General features: G+C 41.8%; 1 protein-coding gene across 1 annotated transcript in view; it reads right to left on the bottom strand.

The window, feature by feature from the left end:
• Nucleotides 1–21,364, bottom strand: part of bach2a (BTB and CNC homology 1, basic leucine zipper transcription factor 2a) — an 84,872-nt gene that overhangs the window by 34,406 nt on the left and 29,102 nt on the right. Inside the window, exon 2 of the mRNA XM_049596251.1 lies at nt 63–345. Within this exon, the coding sequence (XP_049452208.1) occupies nt 63–329 (267 nt within the window). The 5' untranslated portion in view covers nt 330–345. The remainder of the gene's footprint in view (nt 1–62; nt 346–21,364) is intronic.

The raw sequence follows: 21,364 nt of genomic DNA, 5'->3' as shown, positions 1-21,364 counted from the left end.
AAGGTCAAATAAGAAGAATATTTTAAACCCTTAGTCTATGTGCTGTCTTTGTGGCCCTTTACCTTGTCTGGCAGGTTAATGATGGGCTCTGCTTCGCCTGGTGACCCGTTGTGACCCAGCAAGGCCTGAAGGAAGTAGCGGCTGCTAGCGGCAAGGACGGCCCTGTGTGCGCGTACCTCCCTACCCTCCACCAACACGGTCACGTCGCACAGGATGCCCTGCCGCCGCTGCTCCTCCAGGCTCAACAGCACGTTGGCACAATGGACCTTGGATTCATACACATATACAGGCGCTGCCGCCTCACCGCCCCTCTCCTCGCCTGCCGACATCACTCTCTCTAGCACCCTGCGCAGAAGAAAGAAAGAAAGAAAGAAAGAAAGAAAGAAAGAACATGTCAGGTACATGTGTACAGTGTTTGCATTTGAATACGACGGCTACCTTTTCATTGTGTCCAGTCTCTATAGAGGCTATGAAAACTCAAGGACTGAAAGGCTAAGTACAGAAGTACTTTAAAAATGGCTGTTCCATGAAAAATGCAGATAAGTTGGCTGCTAAACTGAATGCAGTTGAGAACCTTTGTGAATTTGTTGCAAACGAAAATAAAGAGCCCACAAATATTTGCAGTATTAGTGTGTAAGATCTGCACTAAGCAAGACTCCTGATAGTCCCTTACCAGCTAACAATGATACACACGAGCAAAAATAATGAGTGCACTGGGGAAAATGGTGAAATATGAACGGACCCTTTGGGGGAACATCTGATGGAGAGACAAACAAGAGTATAAATTTGTAATGTTTATTATTTCAGGTTGATATTTAGAGAATATCAAGCCAATCGCCAGAATAATGTTGGCATCGTGCATTTCTGCAGACATCGGATAGGTTACGTTTGTACGGTATTATAGTCCCTGGGTCTTCAACAGGGGGTCTGTGACCTCTAGGGGGTCCTGAGAGTTACTGCAGAATTATTGCTTTGTTGTTGTTGTTTTTTTCTTTTCAGAAATAAAAACATGTTTGTGTCATGGATGGATTTGGGTTCACAGTGCAACTCACTTTTATTATGTATATGTAATAAAGGGTCTCTGCTCTGACCTTCTTTCAGCTAAGAGGTCCCTGGTTTGAAAACCACTGAAAACCCCTGATGTAGTGGATATGTTCAAGCTTTATGTTTCAACAACGCTATGTACAGTTAATGTACAGTTAGGTTTAGGTATAAAAACCACTTTGTTATGGTTAGGCAAAAATTATGTTTTGGCTTAAAGTACCCTGTTTTGGGGGCCATGTCTCTAAAATTGTGGCAAAAACCCAGCATTGTCTTGGTAAAAAACAGCCACTTTTCGTGGCACTATCCCTGATGGAATGACAGTGACGGGTCCCTAAAAAATAGCTCATATACTATGTCACTTACAAAACACTGATATGATACATATGAAACATGCAAATGTTACTTTTCCATGGTTTGTTTAGTAAACTGAACAAGCAATGGTTTCACTGTCTCAGTGTGCAGATCTTTCTGTCCAAGACATATGAACAGCAGAGGGTATTTATCTATTCACTGCAGGGTTAATGTACTGAAATATAACGTACTGTAAAATATGTGTATCTATCTATATGTATATATCTAGAAATAGATATTTAAGTAGCAGCTCTCTTTATAAAGCAGCCTTCCATATTGATAGCAGGCAGCTCTGTCTATTGTGTTTTATTTCAATGCTGTAGTACATAAAGCCCCAACACAGACAGCTGAGCATGCAGTCTGTCTGTCTCATCAGCCCTGGGCTGTGTGTGTGTGTGTGTGTGTGTGTGTGTGTGTGTGTGTGTGTGTCAGCAGGCAAAGAGGGGGCTGCTTTCTGCTGACTCATGGCTTCTGAATAGGCAGAGCCCTGCATTGGGGGCTTGCTGAAGTAGTGTTCTGGCTTTTTTTCCCTGTTGCCCACGGGCCAATCATCTCAACATTGTAGATCATCTCGTGCCTTCCCTCAGGAACACTTCAGGCTCAGTCCATTCTCTACTGCTTTTCATGATGCCTGCACATTGTTATCTACCACTATTTATCCTCTGCACTACACATTCATGTGCCTGCTGTAAGTGAAAACAAAAGAAAAAGGGAGAGGCAATGCCATCTACTGTATCCCTTCTTAGAGATATGACATTGAAAAATGGCCAGAAAAGTGTTTTATGCAGAACATTACGACATCACAGTGACGTTGACCTTTGACCTTTTGGATATAAAATGTCATCACTTCATTATTTTATCCTATTAGATATTTGTGTGAAGTTGTGTCATAATTAGCACATGAATTCTTGAGTTATGGCCAAAAACATGTTTTGTGAGGTCACTGTGACCAGATTTTAATCAAGTGGATATTTGTGTCAAATTTGAAGAAATTCCCTGAGGAAGGTTCTTGAGATATTGCATTCATGACATTAAGATGGGTGCAAGGTCATGGTGACCTTGACCTTTGACCACCAAAATCTAATCCATTCATTGTTGAATCTAAGTGGACATTTGTGCCAGATTTGAGGAAATTCCCTCAAGCTGTTCTTGAGATACTGCGTTCAAAAGAATGAACAACACAGGGAACCATCATGTTTTGGTTGAAAATGCCCAGTTTGGTCACCACAAACACGAGTGGAAATGCATCTAGATCTCCGTACCTCCTCCTGATGAGAAACTCGCCTTCTATACATGTAATGTGAGCTACATCACTTCAGAAATGTTCATATGATGCCTATGAAATGTACAGATGTAACGTAATCATGGTTTGCAGTAACATACAATGTCTCAATCTGACAATGAAAGCCATTACAGTGTGTTTACACCGGGCGCGAGGCGAATTTTTCGCGCGATAAGATTACATACAAAGTCAATGTAAAGACGCTAATAGACGCAAATTTGTGCTGGCGGCGCGAATGACACGAATGGCGGGACGCAAATGGAGCAAACACGCGAAATTTGCGTCATTCGACTCTTCGCGCAAGTTCAAAATATTTAACTCGAGCGAAATATTCGCTTGTCGGGGCAGCATATCAGCGTTGAGATTTTCCTGTCGTCACCGTCGTCACCGACGTCACTGATGTGCTGCTGCTGTTGTAGTAAACAACATTCATTCAGGCGACATGTGACTTGCTGGATACAGTGAATATTTATTGATTTTCACACGCAAAAAACTCACCGGAGAAAGATGGATATTTATTTTGGTGCTAATATTCAAAGCAGGCTCCACTTCACCGACGGCGACTGGGATGCTCGTCCTCACTGCAGGTGTCTGGGTTATGGAGAACGCAGGTAGCCTTCACACACTTCTCTGCCACATCTGGATGGACCTCAATTAACCTAGTCCCCAATCTGCATGTCTTTGGACTGTGGGAGGAAGCCGGAGTGCCCGGAGAGAACCCACGCTGAGACGGGGAAAACATGCAAACTCCGCACAGAAGGGCTCCCACGCCTGGGATCGAACCTGCAACCCTCTTGCTGTGAGGCAACAGTGCTAACCACCACACCACCGTGCCGCCCTTTAAGGAAGTTGACCTGCTTAAACTTTTTGAACATGTTCTTGTTAAAAAAAATAAATGCAAAAAAATAACAGTTATTTGCACTAAACATTCATTCATTCATCTTCTAACCGCTTCATCCTCTTGAGGGTCGCGGGGGGGCTGGAGCCTATCCCAGCTGACATCAGGCAAGAGGCAGGGTACACCCTGGACAGGTCGCCAGACTATCACAGGGCTGACACATAGAGACAAACAACCATTCACACTCACATTCACACCTACGGACAATTTAGAGTCACCAATTAACCTAGTCCCCAATCTGCATGTCTTTGGACTGTGGGAGGAAGCCGGAGTGCCCGGAGAGAACCCACGCTGACATGGGGAGAACATGCAAACTCCGCACAGAAGGGCTCCCACGCCTGGGATCGAACCTGCAACCCTCTTGCTGTGAGGCAAGAGTGCTAACCACCACACCACCGTGCCGCCCTGCACTAAACATGAATGATAATAATAATTATAATTATTACGGCCCAACATTCGCGGAAAATCTGGCAGTGTAAAAGAGGCTTATGATTCTTTAAACCCCCTGTTAACCAAGTAAAGTTGGCGAAGGTGTGGGGACAGTGCTGCTCACTATTTACACATATTATTCCCTTCTATCACTGCACAGCAATCAATACTGGATTGACATAAGCCAAACTATGGAGATTATACTTCAGTGCACACTGTCACTGGGGCAAGGGCTAGATATACCTCTGCTACTGTCTCACCAATCTGCTGAGTACCTCTCTTTAGAATTCTAAGTAGCAGCGCTTGAACAGATAAAGTGTCTGAAACCAATTGCACCACAAATAGGAAAATGGAAGGAGGTGATTAAGGAAATGTACACGACAGAAATGATAAGCAATAAGATAAGAGACTCAGTTCATTTATCTTAATTGATGAATTAAGATTGTGAGATTCCGGGGTTCACACAGAGGTCTTATAGTCAAGATTGTTTCTCTGTTAATGAAGGTGGAGAGGAAGAGGGCACAACATACAAGGAGTATAAATTTGAACCTTTTCTTCAGCCAAACATCAGTTGTTTGTCGTTGTTGTTTTGTTGTTTTTTTTATTTATGTTTCCCACATTATACTTATTTGTTTATGTGTTTCATGCATAATGTCTTAAAATATGGGTTTTGTATGCAGTGGTGGGGGGAGGAGATGGGAGGGTAAAGACAATGACTGAGGTGATTTTCTTTGAAAATTAATATTATAATGAGTAAGTCTAAAACACACATATGATCATTTTATATAATATCTTACCTTCATATTTCAAATCATAGCATATATCACTGTCCAAAAAATATTATTTTTCTCAGCAACACTTTCTGGAAATCCAGTGATTAGTTTTTAAAATACCATGTCATGGGCCAAAGTTTGTCAGGAGGCATTTCTGACCTGATAAAGGCCCTGGATATTAAGTGGAGGGTTATCAAAATCTGTAGCATCATCCTATTAAGAGCCATAGCAGTGATTGTAACCCAGTCTCCAGAAAAAATGTTCATGGCATTGTATATTTCTGTGAACGACATACATGTCACATTTTTACAATATTATGTTGCAGACATGTTGAAACTTGCCATTTCAACAACACTGTGATTAATGTCTTTAGGTTTAGTCGCTAAATATACATTTGGTGGCTATAAAATCACTTGAAAACCAGCAAGTCAGCTCATATACTACTCACTTTAGAAATGCTGACATGATATGTATGAAATGTGCTAAACGTTCTTTGTTTGCAAAGACATATGATGCCAACATTTTCTTCTGGCGACTGGGCTGCTTGCTCCTGAACCTTGATTTCTAAAGATTCTAAAAATGAGAGATACCACTTTAAAATCATCGAGGGTGAAATAAATGTATTAAAATCATTAAAATAATATGTTCTATTTCCAGTTGAACTTCAAACACACTGTGAGCAGTAATACTTGAGATGTGAGCGCCAGCGGTAGCTCTGCAGTCAGTATTGACTAAAACAAAATACAGACATTATTTTGAGAAGTTGCATAAACATTTCCCACATTCCACTTCTCCCCATTTCTGACTTTGAATTAGCCTAGTCTTTGACATTAAAGCTATGCTTCTACGTGTTTTTCTTTCCCCCCTCCCAACCACGCTGGGTAAATTGTTCAGAGACAGTTGAGGGGCTTTGGTAAACAAGACGTTGCCAGTGGTTTCATCATCTTGTCTGGGCTGTGCTTTAATACATGTGAGGAGAGGTTGGGATGTTTCAGCAGCAGACAGAGCTGACAGGCAGCTAACTGATATCCATAATCCCCAAACTGTAAAATTACAAGTGAAGAGGAGGAGGGAGGAGAGGAGAAATACAGAGAAGTTTTTCAGAGTGTAACAGGGCTGCAGTGAAGAACTGTAGTCCTGAAATGAAATACAGTATGAGACACCATATCATTTCTTTTATGTTTATCCAGTTATATACGATAAGAGAAACAGATACAAAAGCTTGGGACCAGATATGCAAGTGTTGCAGAGTCAAAAACATATTAATACTGTATGCAACCTAAAGGGCACGGGAGTGTCTCTGTATATGAGAATGTCTTATTATGAATGATGAAATATTGACCTGCTCCACTGTAAAGCACAGGCAGGTGTGCTGAACACAGAGCCACCTAAATCCTGTCACTGTCTCTGCAAAAGCTATTGTATTGTTTCTCAACTAGGGTTGGAACAAACAATTATTTTTATTATTGATTGATCTGACGATGATTTTCACGATTTATGGCTTAATCGCTTTATCTATAAAATGCACAAAAAATGTAAAAGAAAAAAAAAAAAGGTTCATCATAATTTCCAAGGGCCCAAAGTGACATCTTCAAACTGCATATTCAAAATTGATTCTTTTATGCCACCAACAGTCCAAAACCCTTTGATATTTTTGCCTGAACTGACTGACTGACTGAAAAGATGAATCTACTATCAAAATAGTTGGCAATTATTTTCTTTGGATCGAGCAGCAGTATATTTAAGTAGGGTCATCTCTCACATATTATTTTCCCCACCCTCACTTTATTCTGCAGGGTAACAGAAATCAGAAATTGAGCATAGCGTTATTTCAAGGAGGCCACAATGTAGGACTCAGCTAACATCGCAGCTACATCAGTTGATCTCAAGCAGCCAAATCAACTGATGGATCAGCTGACTGATGGAAGGGACTCAGCTGACAGATCACGATTCCCTTCTATGCAACCAATTGGTAAACCTCATTCAGGGCGCCATATTTAAACTGCTCTGGCCTGCCTACTGGTGCTGCTTCCTCTGCAAGCTGCTTTGCAACCTGCCTCCACCCCAGCTCCTCCTTTTCATGCTGTGTCTGACTTATCAGTGTCATGTCTGGTGGGTCTTTGCTGCTGCTTTCCCCGTGCTCTGCATTAGGCTTTCCATGTAGGCCCATGGAGGGGCAGGGAGATGTGCTCTCTCTGCCTCAGACTTTCCTTGGTTGCATGTGGAAGGGCAGAAAGGTGTGCTCTCTCCCCCTTAGGCTTTTTGCGTAGGCATAGGAAAGCCAGAGAGCCCTGAAAACAGAGCCATACCGCCAAATGTATTACTGCAAATGGAAAAAAAGAGTTTTCTTTGACTAAAGTGGTCCTGACTAAACTAAAATTAAGTTGTGCGTGTGTCATCTTACATTAAGGTATAATCACAGTGCATATTCACTTTGTGCATATTCACTTTGTCTCTCCACATTTCAATGGACTTCCACTCAACACACAAATAAAAAAATGCTATTTCGTTTCAGTGTGGTTTTCACTGGGCTCCAGCTGACTCACAATTAAGAGTTCAAACTTGTTCAGCTTTGATAATAGACGTCCTGAAAGTGAAGAAGATATTATTACAACACTCCCACGACACTGCTACAACACTCACTGCCTGTGATGGACACACCTGTTACTCAGTCCACAGTGACCTGATCCTCGATTCTTCCATGGTCAATAAATATGTTACCATGACATTTAGAGCATTGTTTCTATACATCTTGTATGTGCCAATAAATCTCTAATTAACCCCTCCCCCTTGTGTTTCCAAGTGGTATTATTGTTGGCACTGCTGTCTCAAGGATGATAGGATCACTTTCTGTTTTGCTCAGAGTCTAGCAGCCACCACAATTTCTGTAATTACATCGGTTGTTCCACAGTATGCTATTTCAGTTACCAAAGTTAGTAATTGCAAAGACGTTACACTGACGGTGACTGGTGACAGCTACCGATAGCTACCATGGGAAACCATTGTGCTATCATCTTCCTGTTTTGGTTACACAAGGGTTCATGCACTTCCTTTGTGCCATAAATCGAGCCCTCATTTTCCAGGCGGACAGAATTGCATCGTGAAAGTGAGGCACATTGGGAACCAATCTAAATTCCAATGAAATAAATATTCTATAGCCATTATATTGTGCTATCAACATTTACTCATTATGATAAGGTAAAGCTGCAGTTTGTAACTTTTATAAAACTTTTTTTCATATTTGCTTAAACTGTCATATTCATACCCCAAATCCCACTCCATCAAATGTTTTCAGAAACATATTAAGTGTACTGTTTAGCTGTAAAATGAGAAAGTTTGTGACCTGGCAGCTATGCTGGAAACAGTCAAGCTGAAACAAAACACCACCTACGGACTGGAGCAAACTTTCTCATTTGAATTAAGGAATTTTCATTCTGTTCCTGAACGTTGCCTGTGAGATCAGTGCTTCCTGTGCATTAGCACCACCAGTTGGGCCTAACAGATCATGGTCCCCCTGTGAAATAATGGATATTTCAGAATGTCCACTTACCCTGTCAGAAGAGTCGGGTTGATGGTTAAAAATGGATAGACTTATACACAGACCTGTACACAACACAGAGCAGGCTCTTCAATTATTTGTTTGCAACATCTAAATACAGCTCTAAAAATCACAATCAACAGGCAAAACCCCAGTGAAGCGGAGCAGCAGGGGTTTCCTCCTGTCCAAGCGGTACTGCCAGTATTTCCCATAATGCAGCTCAGCACTTTTCCCTCATCAGCCACTTGCTCTGTTAGCCTACATTCACCCCGGCACTACCATCAATCAAACACACACATCTAAGGCCATCCAAACCCCTGAGACAGCCAGATACGAGCAAAGGTAGCCACAGGCAAACACACACACACACACACACACACACACACACACACACACACACACACACACACACACACACACACGGTGCAGCCCAGCAGGCGGAGTAGAAACATCCAGGAGTGAATTATTCATCACAGGAACAGCAGAGCCCAAGACCAGGCAGGGACCTTCCCCCAGAGCTGCTGCTGCTACACACAAATATTAATTAACAAACACTAATAATTCACCAATTCCACTGTGTGTGCGTGTGTGTGTGTGTGTGTGTGTGTGTGTGTGTGTGTGCGTGCGTGTGTGTGTGTACTGCTATGGCCTACTTTCCTCCACCCTTTTCCTGCTTCCTCCCCTGCCCTGATTATGTCTTATTTTCATTTGATGGTGTCTGTGGGGTACAGCACTTATAGGGAGAGTGTGTGTGTGAGTGTGAGTGTATGTGTGTGTGTGAGCATGTGCGCGCCCGCACATTTAGGAGATAAATAAAGAATGGTGAGTTCGGTGACAACATCTGATGACATCTGTTTGCTAAAAGAAGCCCTGCCCAGTTTGAATCATTAAGGAAAAAGAATTTTATGAAAATGTTTAACAAATATTTCTGATCCTGCATTCAGAAAAACAAAATGCAGTCAGTCTAAATCAAACTCAGTTAAAAGTGATTTGAATTGAATTGAATGTCTGGGATGACCCCATAGATGCAAAGCCCACCTTAACATTTTCACTGGCCTCCTTGCACTTTCTACTGTTTACTAAACTTGTTTTCTGGCATCTGCCACGTTGGACGGGACACACCAGTAAAAAAGTGTGTGACCTGAATAATGTGGCATGGTGAAGCTGAGGGATGTTAGACATCTATTAACTCTTATCATCAGCTCTGCTTTCCATACGGACGGTCGCACAGACATGAGCTGACAGAATCGTGACAAAGACACGTTTGGATCTTTGATACTTTGTGCAGGTTTCTCCTCACAGCAAACAGGTATTCTTCCAAACTGTGGGGGGCAGTGTATCAAAATTTCAAATCTATAGCATGGTTTCATAGAAGAATTGTATTTGCATTTTTAATTTGCACAGAAAAAAACTAAAGAGCTGAACACTTCAGATCTGTGTGGCACCACAAGAAGGCTGTAACCTTCCTCACATTAATACATTAAAGTAAATGTCATATATTTCCGTCATGTTTTCAACTTGGTCTCCCATTGTGTTTGTCTTCTTCTGCAGTGGTTTACGGGCACACGACTGGAGAATTAGAACCACCAGCTGTTCATGTTGATGTGTCCAGCTCCTAACATTTTCACCACAGAAGTAGATGCCGGTGAAGATTCTCAGTCATCCAGGTCATGGTAATCGTAAGTGCTATACCATAGGCAACTGGACTTTCTGCGTTTCTTGAAGACGTTTCGCCTCTCATCCAAGAAGCTTCTTCAGACTCACATGGTGGCCAGGTGGGTCAACGACTCACATTGTGACTTTAACGACTCTGAAACTAAGAGATCACATGACCCCTACGACTCTGCAAGGGTTCCCACCCACACAGCGTTTATAGTCTGCAACTTTGTACCAGTCATTTAGAACTGAAGAAACTTCTTGGATGAGAGGCGAAACATCTTCAAGAAACGCAAGCAAGTCCAGTTGCCTACCATATAGCACTTACGACAGAAGTAGATATAAACATGCATACCTTTTTTGTAGATTTTTTTCTGAAAATCAAAAAATTTGTGATTTGTGCTACATTAGGATTGAAACTTGGCTAAGAACACAACACATTCTTACTCTGACCATGTCAGATATCAATGTTTTGTCATGGACTTTCCACATCGAGATATGACATGCAAGGTACCCTGTGGGTGCATTGGTTGATGACGTTCTGGGACACCGTGTCATCTTCTGCCCGCCACATGCATTGTCTGTTTTCAAAATACACTACCATTTTCACAGGAAATATACAGTTTGCATACTTTCAAATTAAAGCGTGTGTTTGGGTTTAGGCAACTAAAGCAAGTGGTTGGGTTTAGAAAAAGAACAGGGTTTGGCTATACAATCTTATGGGAGCAAACACCGGCCTCCCAGGTGAAAGTCGGGGGTTGTCAGACCCATCCACCACCCCTTCCGCCTGCCCTACTCAGACTTCCGCCACCTCAATTTTCATTGCTGTCCTGCCACGTTTCCCCCTGACGCCACCAGCTATTGTTAAACAATAACAGTAACTGTCTGGCACTGGAAGTCACTGACCAAGCACCGGTTGTCGACGACTTTGGAGTGAGTACAGGTTGAACAACATCATTAACATGCTGGTGTTGAGCAGGCTTTTTAACCATGTTTACTTTGTTCATCATTTTGATGATGATAAGCATGAGCTCATTTAAGTTATCACATCATAACTTTAATGAATATCTATACTAATTATGTCAATTTTGGTTAACTTTGCTTTCAGCAGCCTGACATCCACTAACTGGTAAATTACTGGATAATTTTTAAGAGAAACACGCAGAACAACGTGAAATACAAGAGGACCTTTCAATTCATCTGGCACTCTACTGACTAAGTGAACTTCAGCACCACATTTCATAGCACTATCCATCTAGGGGTGGTGAAATTTTAATGTTTTGTGATGTCCTCTCTTTTATTTTATTATCTGTGGGCTTTGGTGACAAACACTGGCTAGCCACATTAACATGCAGAGTGCCCACTGCCCACCCTCTTGTCTCCACTAGTTAGCTAACGTTAGCATTGGCCACTCTGCACTACACAACACCTGGGTTGGGTGGGAGCCAGCTAGCGGTGCCACTCATTCTCCAGTTAACGCTGGTAAGTCCATCGTGGTGGTGGGACAACATTGCTGCAGAAATCCTCTGGTCTCCCCACAGGTGGCCTGTGAGAAGGTAGTTATTTTGAGATGCAAAATCCCTAAGTATTGTTTACTATGTTAGCACCAATAGCTGTACTGACACTGTTAATGGTACTAACAGAGCAAACAGTAATAACATAATCAACAATGCTAAAGGGGGTTTGTAGCTCGAAACTAAGCCGCTTATTCACTGGCACATGCTGGGGGAAGACCAGAAGCAGGGCACAATAGCCCCTTTTCTACCAACATTTCCAGAACTTTCATTACCAGGAATTTATTTACCTGGGTAGAAGAATTCCTGGTAATATGTGTGGTTTGTGTTTCCACCACGCCTCAAAGTTCCGGAAAGTTTATTCAAATCAGGCTCATGATGTAGATGATTAGGCGTGTGCCGTGTATTTGGCTCCACCAACTTGGCTGGTTACATACTGGTGTGGGGAGAGGAGGGGCTGTTTGTCTCAGCCAGAAGCCAAGTTTAAAAGTATTTTACCAGTTTTTTTTTTAAAGATATTTTTTTTTTATATTTTTTCGCCTTTAATGTATAGGACAGACAAGTGTGTGTTGGGGGGGAGTGACTTGCAGCAGGGGGCCACAGGCTGGGGTCGAGCCCGGGCCGCTGCGGCAACAGCCTTGTACATGGGGCGCCTGCTCTACCACTAAGCCACCGGCGCCCCTATTTTACCCATTTTAAATTAAGTGTCAAACTAAGTTAGTGTACATACACTAATGACAGCTGTCATTTGAACTTACAAGTAACAATCTGCTATTTCAGCCAAACTAGCGTGCTGTCCTTGTGTAAGACATAACGTTAGTGTTGGTGGATGAGAGACTGTGGACGGAGCATATTGAATATCGCTGTCTACATGTTTACATGTTCATGCTTGCTGAACACATGTATTGATAAATTACTGGCTTCTTACTCGCTAAGGTTTAATGTCACTTACAGTAACGAGTGTAGCTGCCATCAACTCAAGTCATTTTCGAGTTATCTTCACTTCGTTTCCACTGGGGCCGCTCAGCTGTTAACCGGTTACTGTGTTGTGTAGGCGTGTGTGTGTGTGTGTGTGTGTGTGCGAGATCAGTGCCAGCACAAAAGAACCAATACTGTTAGCGCTTATCAATACTACGGTCTTTGATAATTTAGCCCCGGGCTAATTTAGTACCAGGTTTCGGTGCCCATCCTTAATCAAAACACGAATGAAGTGAAGCTTGTAGAAGGAAATAAAGTTTCAAAGTTTGCAGCGGCCAGGAAGTGCGTAACGCTGCAAGTGTGTATTCCACTAATCAGCGTTCTTCAGCAAGCAGCCCTGCCTGTAAAGAATTCCAGGTAATCTGAAAAGTAGTCTGGGGTTGAGGGAAACTTTTTTCCCCAGGTAATTTTGGTGGAAATGCGTCGAGGCTTTTCAAAATCCTGGGTAAATGATAAAAGTTCCTGCGGCGGAAAAGGGGCTAATGTTTCCCCAGCAATGCTATTGGCTCGGGATAGCTTTACTAGCAGTAATCGCTGAATGAGCGGCTAGCTAGTTCCCACCAGACCCGGGCATCCGGGTAAACTAAAGAGTAGCAAAATTAACCTACAGTAACTGGTCAAAAATATCTGTACCAAAATTCATGGCCATCCATCCAGTAGTTGTTGAAATATTTTACTCAAAACCAACACTTCAAGCTCATGCTGGTATGAGAGAAAAAAGTCAGAGGATCACCAAAGTCAGTAACATTCACTGTGTGGCAGCCATTAATGTCTGTACAAAATTGTATGGCAATCCATCAAGTGGTTGTTGAGATATTTCGTTCTGGACCAAGGTGGTGGATTGACTACAGCCACCATGCTAGCATGACTTGAAAAAGATCATGATTTGCCAAATAAGGTGCTGATGACGTTGATGCCCAAGCTCCAAGCAAATATATAACCTCCATTATCTAATCAAGAAATCTGAACTTAAAAGCAAATCATACTGGGTGTATAGAAAGATGCCTTCTTGCATGTCACTGCTTAGATCGTCTGATCAAACTCCTGCAAACACATAAAGGTGAAACTTTATCTCAGGAAGAAATGTCCTCAGAACAATTCACAGCTAAAGATAGCACTCAGTCCTCACTACATTACCAGGGCCCTCCCTCGGGAGTTCCTGAGTTCCGGAAATATACAGCCATGACATCAGCATCTCCCATTCAACAATGAGCCTTTGTTGAGAAAGCAGCTCTGGGGAAGCTCTCACTTGCACTGTGGTCATTGAGATCCTGATAAATGACCTCTGAGGTCATTGCCAACAGTGTTTGCTCAACCCTCAGCCTCCTGCAGCCCTGTATAACTCATCTTGCCATTGTCAAGTGGAATTGGATTTAGTGCAAATGAAACCCCTTCATCCCTCAGGCATGTAGCCAGCTCTCCTGACATACTGCTCATATGTCAGAGGACTGCTGTAGATGTGTGTGAAGGGCAAGCGGCCTGCTGTAGCAGTGAGGGATTATGAGGAGTAAATGGACTATAGCACTGGGAAAATGGCGCGTGGAACATTTATGGAGCAAAGACATATGTGTTGGTATGAGCAGGCAGGGATGAGGGCAATATCTGCATGTGTGTGTGTGTGAGAGAGAGTGTGTGTGTTAAACCAGGGATTAAGTTACAATCTATAGATGCTGAATAGCTGACCTAGGTACTTTGGCTCTCATGCCTTCTCACTCTCCATCAATACCTTCACCTTTTATCCTACGAGTGCACACACACACACACACACACACACACACACACACACACACACACACACACACACAAACACACAAGTGTTGCAGCCTGCACATGGGTCAAGCAGCACTAATGCAGAGCACTCACCACTCTAATCTGCTTCCATCAGGAGACCATTTGTAACCCTGAGAAGAGCACTCTCAATACTTGGATGTTCAGGAAAAAGCATACTAAGACATTTTACTGCTTTCAACTCTCTTGCCAGACATGAACACTGACACAGTATGATTCTGCAAAACTCAGGATTTCATTCAAGGTCTGCATTTGTTTTTTATGTCCGGAGCCAACGTTTTGTAACTCTCTATAATATCTCTGCATGGCAGCTACAGTATGGTTCAGGCTGGGAAAAATGGTGATCGTGGCAAATAAACTATGGCTAGTTATGGTTAGGGTTAGAGAGCTAAATCATTGAACACAGCTACAATTAGTACAGTAGAAGCTTGAATTGGAGATGTAAAATGAGATGGATACTTACAACAAACTAACAAGTTATTGCAAATTCCTTTAAATGCCACTAATCTTTTGACATGTGATTAACGCACGTATGTTCTGTAATTATGACCCTCGGCCCACCCTGTAGTTTGGGAAGTCAGGAAGTGATGGAGCAGTAATGTTATGGATAGCAAGCAGAAAAACATAAAGAAAGGGGTCTTTTGAATGGCAAGTTCAGTTTCAAAGCCCTGCCAGATGGTTCTCTCAACAAGACCAGCGTTATTTGCATTTACTGTTGATGTGAACTGAGTGACCACCGGAGTACATCGAGATGCTTGAAAATACAAGGGAAGTCTAGGTAAAGGTGGATACTACATTGTGTTAGTATTACTAAATAATGCTACATTCAGTTCCATATGTTCGTCTGTTGTATGATTGTTGGGCTTGAGTTTGCCATGGTATGCTTTCAGCATATTTTATGTGCATGCAGCACCTTTGAAGGTTATTCTGGACAGTATTTGTCAACGCTTTGGATTGTTGCAATAATAATAAATATACATTTGAAAGTGTTTTTGTCCACTCCTATGTTGACAAAAGTATTAAAGATTTAAAAATGGCCCTTTAAAGTACATTTAGAGCAGATAAAAAATGTGTGATTAATTTACAATTAATCATGAGTTAACTATGGACAATCATGCAATTGACTGCATTAAATATTGTAATCAATTGATAGCGCTTTCTGCCTCAGTTCTTTTTGGTGATGTCACATCTTCCCAGATATCAGAAATTAGTAGAGATGTCAAGTTTTGTTGCCCCTGATCCCAAGCTGAGTGATTTACTATTGAGAATCTGCTGTTACAGAGTCTTGATCCAGTAGATCAAAGTTGTTACACTATTCCAATGTACCAATTGTAGGCCTATGTGCTTGACGATTGAACAGCTCTGCAATGCATTAAGCAAAAAAAAAAACTTTAAGGAACAGCTTGGATGGAGGGATTTTCTTTTTTTCACATTTTACAAAGTAAAGTATAAAGTAGCCTAACAAACCCTCCCTTTAATCTTTTTGGCCTTGTCGCTGTTTCGGGGGAATTTCTTTGTCCCTTAAAGAGTATTCTCCAGCGTTTGTTGCTTCGGTGCAGCCTTTGCCACCTGAATCAGCTGTGTTCAGCTAAGTTTACTTTCTTTGTCTGGACTTCTTTTGCTCGGACTAATTAGGAAATAGCCCATAGGGTTTTATGCTCTTGGGGTTTTTATTGATCTTGCAGTGGCATGGTGAGTGTGGTTATCGTTGGCAGTTTCTTGAGCTGAGCTAAAATGAAATGAGTTCTGACAACTTCGGTAAACAGCGAAATAACCAATCTCACTCTGTATTTTGCTTTCGTTTATGGTGTGTAGTATTTCCCTGCAGAGGGGGCTCAGCCCCTGCTCTGCAGAGTGGAGGAGGGACAGGCAGTAGAGAGTTGGGGAGCTGAAGAAAGCTTTGTGAGTAAAAAAAACAACAACAAAAACAGCGGATGTAAAATAAAGTATTAGATCAGGCTCTGTATAGCTCAATATAGCTGATCTCGATCAGTTAAAAGGTCAATAGCAATCTTTGAGATCGGCTTGAGACATACCTAGCAATTATCTGGCAATCAAAATTCAAAATCAATTTACAATTTCATTAATAGGTTTATTTCATTTCATTAATGTAACGTTACTAATAATGTGCAAAAAATGCTTTTTGAAGTCTATGAATCTTAATGTCCATCCATGTTCCAAAAACTAAGCCATTGCCCACTAACAGGCTTCTGAGGAAGAAAAGACCAACCAATATCTTCCATTAAAAAATAAATAAATAATAATAAATAATGACAATTTATACATAGAACATATAAGACATAGGGTGGCCTATACAGAGACTTCTAAAATGAGTAGCAAGGCAGATACCCATCTGTGTGCAATACACATGAAATGACCATGACCTCTTCACACCACATTGGCAAATAGATGGTAAATGGACTTGCATTTGTATAGAGCCTTTCTAGTCTTCTAACCACTCAGAGTGCTTTAACACAACACGCCACATTCACCACATATCTCACACATACTCCCACTGGTGGCCAAGGCTGCTGTAAAAGGTTCACCTATACATCAGTTAGACACAAGCACTTAAACACACACAGCCATCAGGAGCAATTTGGGATTCAGTATCTTGCCCAAGGGCTCTTTGACATACAGTACAGGCCAAAAGTTTGGACACACCTTCTCATTCAATGCGTTTTCTTTATTTTCATGACTATTTACATTGTAGATTCTCACTGAAGGCATCAAAACTATGAATGAACACATGTGGAGTTATGTACTTAACAAAAAAGGTGAAATAACTGAAAACATGTTTTATATTCTAGTTTCTTCAAAATAGCCACCCTTTGCTCTGATTACTGCTTTGCACACTCTTGGCATTCTCTCCATGAGCTTCAAGAGGTAGTCACCTGAAATGGTTTCCACTTCACAGGTGTGCCTTATCAGGGTTAATTAGTGGAATTTCTTGCTTTATCAATGGTGTTGGGACCATCAGTTGTGTTGTGCAGAAGTCAGGTTAATACACAGCCGACAGCCCTATTGGACAACTGTTAAAATTCATATTATGGCAAGAACCAATCAGCTAACTAAAGAAAAACGAGTAGCCATCATTACTTTAAGAAATGAAGGTCAGTCAGTCCGGAAAATTGCAAAAACTTTAAATGTGTCCCCAAGCGGAGTCGCAAAAACCATCAAGCGCTGCAACGAAACTGGCACACATGAGGACCGACCCAGGAAAGGAAGACCAAGAGTCACCTCTGCTTCTGAGGATAAGTTCATCCGAGTCACCAGCCTCAGAAATCGCAAGTTAACAGCAGCTCAGATCAGAGACCAGATGAATGCCACACAGAGTTCTAGCAGCAGACCCATCTCTAGAACAACTGTTAAGAGGAGACTGCGCGAATCAGGCCTTCATGGTCAAATAGCTGCTAGGAAACCACTGCTAAGGAGAGGCAACAAGCACAAGAGATTTGTTTGGGCCAAGAAACACAAGGAATGGACATTAGACCAGTGGAAATCTGTGCTTTGGTCTGATGAGTCCAAATTTGAGATCTTTGGTTCCAACCACCGTGTCTTTGTGAGACGCAGAAAAGGTGAACGGATGGATTCCACCTGCCTGGTTCCCACTGTGAAGCATGGAGGAGGAGGTGTGATGGTGTGGGGGTGTTTTGCTGGTGACACTGTTGGGGATTTATTCAAAATTGAAGGCACACTGAACCAGCATGGCTACCACAGCATCCTGCAGCGACATGCCATCCCATCCGGTTTGCATTTAGTTGGACGATCATTTCTTTTTCAACAGGACAATGACCCCAAACACACCTCCAGGTTGTGTAAGGGCTATTTGACCAAGAAGGAGAGTGATGGAGTGCTGCGGCAGATGACCTGGCCTCCACAGTCACCGGACCTGAACCCAATCGAGATGGTTTGGGGTGAGCTGGACCGCAGAGTGAAGGCAAAGGGGCCAACAAGTGCTAAACACCTCTGGGAACTCCTTCAAGACTGTTGGAAAACCATTTCAGGTGACTACCTCTTGAAGCTCATGGAGAGAATGCCAAGAGTGTGCAAAGCAGTAATCAGAGCAAAGGGTGGCTATTTTGAAGAAACTAGAATATAAAACATGTTTTCAGTTATTTCACCTTTTTTTGTTAAGTACATAACTCCACATGTGTTCATTCATAGTTTTGATGCCTTCAGTGAGAATCTACAATGTAAATAGTCATGAAAATAAAGAAAACGCATTGAATGAGAAAGTGTGTCCAAACTTTTGGCCTGTACTGTATGACTGGAGAAGCTGTGGATTGGACCGCCAATCTTCCAACTGATGGATGACCAGCTGTACCTCCTGAGCCACAGCCTACCCACAGGGTGGTGGGACGTAATGTGCTAAAATTGTGTGCCTGAAAAAGCAATGGAAAGTCAATTAGGATCTGTTTTTGTTGTGGACACTCAAATTCCCTGGATGTCAAGCAATATGTTTTATAAAAGCAGGAAAGTTTGTGAAGGGTAGTAGGGAGTAGAGGTGAATGTGTCAAACAAACACAGGACTTTCACCCAAGCAACGCAGTCTCACTCTGAAGTTGTCGAAAACTGGCGCTTGATCAGTGACTTCCGGCATCAGACACCACCCAAAAAAGCTGTCCTTTCACATCGATATAAAACGTGGCCAGTCACCGTTGTTACTTAGCGGTGCATGGCGGCATCAGGGGAAAAGCAGCGGGACAACAACGAAAGTTAAGGTGGTGGAAGTCCAAGTAGGGCAGGCAGGAGGGGTTGTGGATGGGTTCAGCAACCACCAACTTTCACCCGGAAGGCTTCTTGTAAGATTGTAAAGCCAAACCCTTTTTTTTTCAGTGTGTTTGTTGGCAAAACATAACTATGTATGTTTCTTATAGAAGGAAAAAAACTTCAATTTGCAGTTATATACCGATATAATGCATTTATTTTGAAAGAGATGGTATGCAAACTGTACATTTCCTGTCACAATGGAAGTGTATTTTGAAAACAGACAATGCATGAAACAGGCTGATGACCCAGTTGACTCTTGTTCGTGTCCTGTGTGAACCAACAGTTAACTGAGTTTTTTTCTACTACCTACTACCACCTACTTATGCACTTCACCTAACAATGCCACATTACGTGACATTTTGTTACATTATGACATATTTACATCCCGTACTAATGCTAACCAATCGTTGTTGTTTTTTTCTGAACCTAACTGAACTGCAGCCTTTCATAATATGACCATGTTTACAACTACAGCCATTTGTAACTTAACCGTTAGTGACTTTTCTTTGGAAACATTTTGTAGTGCCAGGACGTTATTTTAACTATGTGGCAATACCATGTAATTAAGAAATTGTGGTCATTTCACACCCAAAACACATTAAACATGGCTTAATAGCGACAATTTCAACTACAAGTACAGCAATGGGCTTCATTATAACTCACAGGACAGTCAAAATACTTGTCTTTTGCTGGACATGTTTCCCCCCAAAATACAACATAATAATGTTATTAGCACAAGCCTATGGCATTTTTCTTGTATAAATTAGCCTGGCTGCTAGTGGAGATTTCCTCTACTCATATGAAGCCAGGAATGACAGCAACATTTAAGAGAGGTAACGTTACAAAAAGTCAGCTCCATTACAACTCACAAGCTTCAACGACAAAACAACTGCCTTAAACTTTTCCAAACAAATACAGCATGCTTATGATATTAGCACAGGTCTATGGCATTTTACATTGTATTGTACATAGCAGAGATTTCCTCCACTCATATAAGGCCAGGATCAATCACAGTTTATTGCTTCTTTTCTGTGAAATTAAAGTAAATAAAGGCTTCATTCCCACTGAGGGAAATGGTTTTCAGCTTACAACAATAGACAGGAGGTCTGCATCGCCACAACATGCAGTTACATTTCTGAGAAGGTGCACATCAGGCTACGTTGTAGGTTATAGCCGAGCCTATGCTGTAAGTACAGTGTCAATTTAGTGCAGTATAAATCCCACTTAACAGTGACACCCATGCTAACATTATGTGCTTATGATACTCAACTTTGCGAATCTTCGCCTTCTTCTTCTTTTGCGGCAGTTGGTTGTTGGTTTGCAGACCACGGGTAACGAGAAGACGATGAAAAAAAGAATGGTCGAGAAGATGCGGTGAGGATACACTACATTACACTACTTAGTTAAAGTGCCCCGTGATTGAGTCGATCTTTTCGTGGAACAATTCAATCATTCGTTAAATTTTGTACCTGACACCATGGCAGGTAGGTTAATAAAATCCGTTTCTGGCCAAATTCACCTGCATTTGACAGGCGTTAATATCCAGCCATGGATAGAACTGTTGGTACTCAGTGTTTGGACAGAACAGATTCTCTGACTGAGCTTGGATGCTGTAATAAGGTGACTGCTGTTTGATATGAAGATTGTCTTATTCTGTTTCAGCTGTGGAACATAACAAACAGGTAGTAATGGAATACAGGCAGATCAAAGGTTCCTACAACAACTGAACTACAATTATCTGTTAACCAAAGTGTGCCATAACTGGCAAAATTCCATGCATTTAAGAGTGCTGACACATTCTGCAGTATGTTCCTTTACTTATGTAGCAACCCGCTAAAATGAACCATACTTACTGTCTCATAAGTTTTATTTCTTTTGTTAACTCAGTAAAAAACAAAACAAAAGGCTAAAGGCCAGCATGTACTCTGCTGCAGAAAAAAAATCTCATTCTCTTTTGGTTAGCTTGTGAAAAAGCAGCGCTGCTGGCTACAGACTGTGAGGTGAGAACACAATTCCTGGCTGAACTAGTTAAACTGTTCATATGCCAGGCATCACTGAACAATTGTGCTGCTGGTCTAAAGGCCCTCAATTGTCTGTGATGCCTTGTACCGTCTCCATTTCCCTTTTCTCTTGGTTCACTGCCTTTGTTTCCATCTCACATCTGCTAGTTAACTCTTAATGGAGCAGTTTGAGGCTTGACTTCTAAGTTTATTGAAGAATGTCTGCACCTTTATGATAATTAAACATTTTGTAAATTCTTCCTTTTTTTGACTTTGCTACTTTCAGTTTGTCCAAAATACATTTATCTCTTTAGCTTCACATGCTCACATGTGGAATGTA

The sequence above is a fragment of the Epinephelus fuscoguttatus genome, linkage group LG14 (assembly GCF_011397635.1).
Source record: "Epinephelus fuscoguttatus linkage group LG14, E.fuscoguttatus.final_Chr_v1".
In the NCBI taxonomy this organism is placed as follows: domain Eukaryota; kingdom Metazoa; phylum Chordata; class Actinopteri; order Perciformes; family Serranidae; genus Epinephelus; species Epinephelus fuscoguttatus.
Note: the sequence above shows the minus strand (reverse complement) of the source record. Positions and strands in the feature narration are given on the sequence as shown.